At 50.3% G+C, this 5,641-nt stretch overlaps 1 protein-coding gene across 1 annotated transcript; it reads left to right on the forward strand.

Annotated features, from left to right (window-relative positions):
* Positions 1-120: 120 nt before the first annotated feature.
* On the forward strand, positions 121-3,775 carry BATF3 (basic leucine zipper ATF-like transcription factor 3; the record flags this gene model as incomplete). The annotated part of the gene is made up of 2 exons (XM_085300164.1): positions 121-345; positions 3,154-3,775. Coding segments are annotated over 2 exons (411 nt in total), but the record flags the coding sequence as incomplete, so codon positions are not given.
* Positions 3,776-5,641: the final 1,866 nt, after the last annotated feature.

Below are 5,641 nucleotides of genomic sequence, written 5' to 3' on the forward strand. Positions count from 1 at the left end.
CGAGGGCAGGGGGCGAGCTCGGGCCCCGCCGCGGGGCGCCCGGCGCCCGCCAGGGCAGTGGGGCGGGGGGCGCGTCGCCCTGGCGGGGGCCGTGTGCTCCGCGGTGGTTGGCGCGGTGCAAGCGCCTGGCGGCGCTGTGAAACGGGCAGCACCCGCTCGCTCCCGGCACCGGTTATTTGCCGGACCTCAGGAGTCTCCGTCTGCACCTTAAAAACCAGCCAGGTGACTTCTGTCTTCCAGAGTCACGAAGAAGACGACAGGAAGGTAAGGAGGAGAGAAAAAAACCGAGTCGCTGCCCAGAGGAGCCGGAAGAAGCAAACTCAGAAGGCGGATAAACTTCATGAGGTGAATGGGTACTCGACGGGCACAGCTGGGGTGCCGCGCACGGGGCTTGGCGATAAACGGCACCTCTGGAGCAGGCGTGGGCACGCCGCTGCGCCAGTCTCACACAGGGGCGCGAAGCGGGGACGGCCGCGTCGCTGGCCGAGAAGCCCCTGCCGCGGCGCGCTCGCGCCGGACAAGCGGCGGGGCCGTTCTGCCACCAGCGGCACCGCCACGGAGAGCCGTTGGCCTTGCCCGTGCGTCGCCCTCCTGCCCGCACCTTCGCAAGTGGTCCCGCAACCGCCCGCCGACCTGGGCACGGGGCTCCTCTGAGGCAAAGCAGAGCTGGTTTTCTCTGGGTTCACGTTAAGCCTCGTGGGTTCGCTCTGTCAGCGCGTGAATGCTGAACAGCGCGCAGGGGATGGAGGAGGAGGGGACCATGCCTTTCTGTGGCGGTGTCAGTTTAATTCGGTTCTAAAACTGTGGTGTGAGGAAGAAATACCCAGCTGAAAAGGCTTCTCTGGAACTCCAAAACCCCCAAGCGCGAGAGCTCGGCTACCCTGTGCGCTGGTGTCCCCTCACAGGAACAGTGGGTGTTTCCCATAAGCACGCAAGTATCTGATTCTTCCAGAAACTCYTAATGCTTCTTCTCAATATCACGGCGTGGCGCAGGCTTCGCGTGTGCCCCGCGCCAAGGCTGCGGGACAGGAATTGCCTTTCTGTGCGTTTGGATGCTGTGGCGCGCAAGAGGGCTTTTGTTGTAGCCGGGGCACTTGGGGCTACCTTGGGGTAAATGTTGGTGCTGCGGCTGCAGCTGCAGCTGCTGTGTTGATCATGCAGCTCGGGACTTTGAGGATGGCCTGTGCTCCCTCACAAGGTGGAAGGATCTGCCGACAGGAGGCAGAGTCTTGGGAGTTTTGGTTTTGCTTTTTTTTCCAAACCTCTTCTGAGTCAGCGCCTGAGAAAGCCAGTTGCAGGGTACTCCGGGAAAGGGGTAACCCCTGGCTTTCGTGGAATCGTTGCCGACTCGTGTCTCATCTGACAGCCTATCTGATGCTCCCGCTGCGCTGCTGCTGAGGATCTTACACATGTTGGCAATCTGCATTAGCCAGACAGGTTTTCTCAGCTGCAGAGAGATTTTGTTAAATAAGTACAAGCAGTTTGCTGTTCTTTTCCTTGCAAATGGTACAGATGAACTGTAGAGTAACACTTACTCTGGGTCCTTGGAATTTTAGGAAAAAAAGRGGTGATCGGAGCCAGAGTAAGAGACGATCAGCTTTGCTGGAGCTTGGCTACGCTTTTGCTTAGGAAGATCATGTGTGTTTTATTCTGTGCTTGCGAGAGAGAAGAGGCCATCCTCAAAGTCCCGAGCTGCAYGATCAACACAGCAGCTGCAGCTGCAGCCGCAGCACTAACATTTACCCCAAGGTAGCCCCAAGTGCCCCGGCTACAACAAAAGCCCTCTTGCGCGCCACAGCATCCAAACGCACAGAAAGGCAATTCCTGTCCCGCAGCCTTGGCRCGGGGCACACGCGAAGCCTGCGCCACGCCRTGATATTGAGAAGAAGCATTAAGAGTTTCTGGAAGAATCAGATACTTGCGTGCTTATGGGAAACACCCACTGTTCCTGTGAGGGGACACCAGCGCACAGGGTAGCCGAGCTCTCGCGCTTGGGGGTTTTGGAGTTCCAGAGAAGCCTTTTCAGCTGGGTATTTCTTCCTCACACCACAGTTTTAGAACCGAATTAAACTGACACCGCCACAGAAAGGCACAGTCKCTTGCAGAAGAGAAGGGAAGCAGAAAAAGCCAGAGGAGCCCTGCGTGAGGGGCTCTCCCTTTGCTGGTAAACAGCTCTTTTCAAGCACGTGTAGGCTTTGAAGTTTGCTCTGAAGCTTTCCCAGGGAGGTGAGATTGAGTGGGTGAGCGCTGAGCCTAGGCCATCAGCGAGGTGCAGACACCTGCAGGTTTTGTGGGCTGGAGCTGAAGCGTTATCTTTCCTCTCTTTGGGACAAGCAGTCTTGGCAGCAGGGACACTCGTGACTTGCAGTTATCACAGAAATGTGACATGCGATTCTCGCATCCGTCACAGATGTATGCTGCAGAGCATCTCAAAACTCCTCTGCAGTTAAGAGCAGCTTACTCATCACCAGAGAAGCCTCAGCACAAAAGCAGCCCCAGTCATGGATAATCGAGGCACTGGTCAGGATTTCTGGTGACAAAGCTGAGCTGGGAGCAAGCTGACCTGACATTCAGCTCCCCAGCCTGCTCTTGGCTTCCCAGGCGTTCAAGCTTCTAGCCACAGCAGGGGTGGAGGAGAATGGCTAGCGCTGCCATGCCTGGTACTAGGTGTGCTGCTCAGCCAGGGCCTGCCTAAGCCACTGCTTCGCCGCACCATGCTGCYGGTGGCGGGGGCTGCCTTTTCCTTACCAGCAATGCCGAGCGCTGGGGTTTCCCAGTACCTACCGGCACTTGGTGCTTTCATTTTCGCCGCTCTGCCTGTGGGGGYGGCCAGGGCTGGCAGAGGCTGCTCCTGCTCCCCCTAGAGCGCAGCAACCTGCACCCCCAGCCCTGGGCTGCTGGGGGCCATGCAGGCTGGGGCACCTCCACATCTTCAGGGCCACAGGAGGAGTCGCAGGTCAGGGATTGTAGATCACTTGCCCTGTTCAAGCACCCAGGTTTACCCAAGGCTGTGCCTTTCCTGAGCATTTTGCACATCTGTAATAAGCAGAAACAACACTTTTTCTAGAGTGACGTGAATACGCACAAGGTGGAAGCACTGAAAGGAGTGTTTTGACTATGAGTAGGCCCCCCCCTTTTTTTTTCTCCTTCCAGGAATATGAATCTCTTGAGCAAGAAAATACCTCTCTGAAGAGAGAAATTGGAAAGCTAACAGATGAAATGAAACACTTGAGTGAAGTCTTGAAGGATCATGAGAAGATCTGTCCACTATTGCACTGCTCCATGAACTTTGTGACCGTACCAAGGCCTGATGCACTCACCAGCTGCCTGCCAAGATGAGAGCTCTCCTTTATCACCTTGCAGCGAGGGCAAAGGCACCAATTAACAGGGAAGATTTGAAGAACTGCCTACTTACAGTGCAGGTCTTCCCTCAAAGAGGACTGGACTTGACCATACAGGTCTTCTCCATGTCAAAATGCTATAGTCTTCTGAATCTCAGGAAAACACCAGTATGGAAAAAAGCTTGAACTGTGACTTCTTCTTTGGCAGAATCTACGAGCCATGGTTTTGCGTTCAGCAATGTCGAAGTAGGCTGCAGCCCGCCATCGCGGCGCGGAATGCAGGCGCAGAAGAGCACCRGCCGCGGGCAGGGATGCCTTTCTCCCACACGTCCACCGCTAGTAACCCTTTGTCAGTTGTCATCCTTAGAGATCATATTCTGGCTGCTGATTTTCTCTAAACAGGTTTGGTTAATAAAAGCAATGGCCTATCTTTATGATGTTCTCCACCTTATTCGATATATAATGTCTTTTGAACATCTCTGCTTTTACTTACTGGTCAAATCCAAAGTCTAATGCTAATCTTCCTGTCAGTTGTTTTATTATTTGCTTATCATCACTTCATTTGTTCCTCTTTTGAACTGTATGCAGCAAGTGAGCTTTCCCAGTCCTTATTTCTTTACTATCYGTAATCATCAGCTCTAATAATATTAATTCTCAGAGTGTTTTATATCGTAAAATACGGTTTGGCCAGTTTCCCATGATGATTGCCTGTTCTGTGTGGAGGAAGACCAAAGCAGGATTTACTGTTTTAAAACTTTGTTTTAAACAAAGAACAAATTTTAAAATTTACTGTTTTATCGCATCCACTGGAAATAAATAAGGAGTTGATTTGATTTGGGGGAGATCCTTTGGTTGGTCGGTTAGGGTTATTTTTTCATAATGCACAATCCTTATCCTTTATCTTGCATATTGCCTCAGGTATGGGTAGAACAAAGTCAGCTTCACTAAGCATTTTGTTCCATATCCACACTGAAGATGTTTAGATAATTGTCTGCAATAGAAACATTACATTTTACCACTTTTTTTAAACTTTTTTTCCCCTAGAAATGAAGAATTATTACAATGTTAGTGAGAAATACCTTGAAAAATGTTCTTGCTTTCTCTGAAGCCTCTTAGTAGTGTCAAGCTCTAGAAATGTGGATGCTGTAGCCTAGGGAAAGAGYGTTTTTCTCACAGCATTTCCCAAAGAGCGCCTTTGGAGCATACAAAGTTCTACCCCTTTGCCAACTCTCTCACTTCAGCATTTGGATTTTCTTTGGTCCAGCTCAAGGGATTAAGTTCTCTCCTCAGCTGGACATGTATGTTTATCAGCAGAAAATAGTCTGAATTTTTTTTTCTATTTAAGCTTCTCAACTAAAGTGATGAATTGCTGATCACTACAAAGAATTGGGGAAACTGTAGCCAACTCCCTCTGCCTTCATGCCATTGTTTGATGCCTGAAGATCCTCCTGAAGACCAACAGGAGGATAGTCTTTGACTTCTCTAAGAATTCTTTAGGTTGTTCCCAGGTGAATTTTCAGCACTTGCAGAAGCTGTCTAAAGCCTAAATGCAGTCTTCAAATTTTCTTATAGTCCTGTAAGAATTGAATCATCTTGAAAGAAAGTCTGGTGCAGTCCCTGCAAAAGAAAATGAAAGCTTCAGGATATTTCACAAATGCTTTTCCAATAAAGTCCTTGATAGGACTCTGCATGTCACCCTTAAGGAAGCTCTCATGGGCATCTTTGTCTACCTTACCCACWTTACTTCAGTCCCCAGATGCGAGCCACCATGTAAGTTGTGAGGAGCAGAGATGTAATAGAGAGCATAGTGGAAATGAACTGCATCTGCTTAGGGGAAATTCAGTGTAGCCTAGGATGGAACGAGAGAGAGAGGATGCCTCACATCTCTTAATAGGTACATAAAGTGAGCTGAGGCTAGTCTTGGGAAGGAGCTTGTGGAGGTCAGAGCTGGGGCAGAAACATGGTCTCTCCCATATAACTGTGTGGACGTTCAAAAACGAGAGGAAAGAACAACCGCTCTGTCAAAGAAAGGCCATCCCTGCAGAATCCTCCAAGGATTTTGTCCCACAGGTGCTTGCTTCCAGAAATGGAGATCCAGTTCCCTTCTCCTTACAYTGGAGAGCCAGCACATTTAGTTTTCTAAACATCTGCCAAGAAAAGGGCTCCAGTTTGTCATTCAGTAGTCTGAGATCTGTTGTACATTCCTCATCAGTAAGCAGTATTCTCCCTCTTCTGCTATGCAAAGCTTAGTTCATTGTTTTTGCATTTGTGTTTATTGACTTGTTAACTGTATAATGTCT

Source organism: Rhea americana, unplaced genomic scaffold (assembly GCF_003343005.1).
Source record: "Rhea americana isolate MKP2758 unplaced genomic scaffold, rheAme1 scaffold_160, whole genome shotgun sequence".
NCBI lineage: Eukaryota > Metazoa > Chordata > Aves > Rheiformes > Rheidae > Rhea > Rhea americana.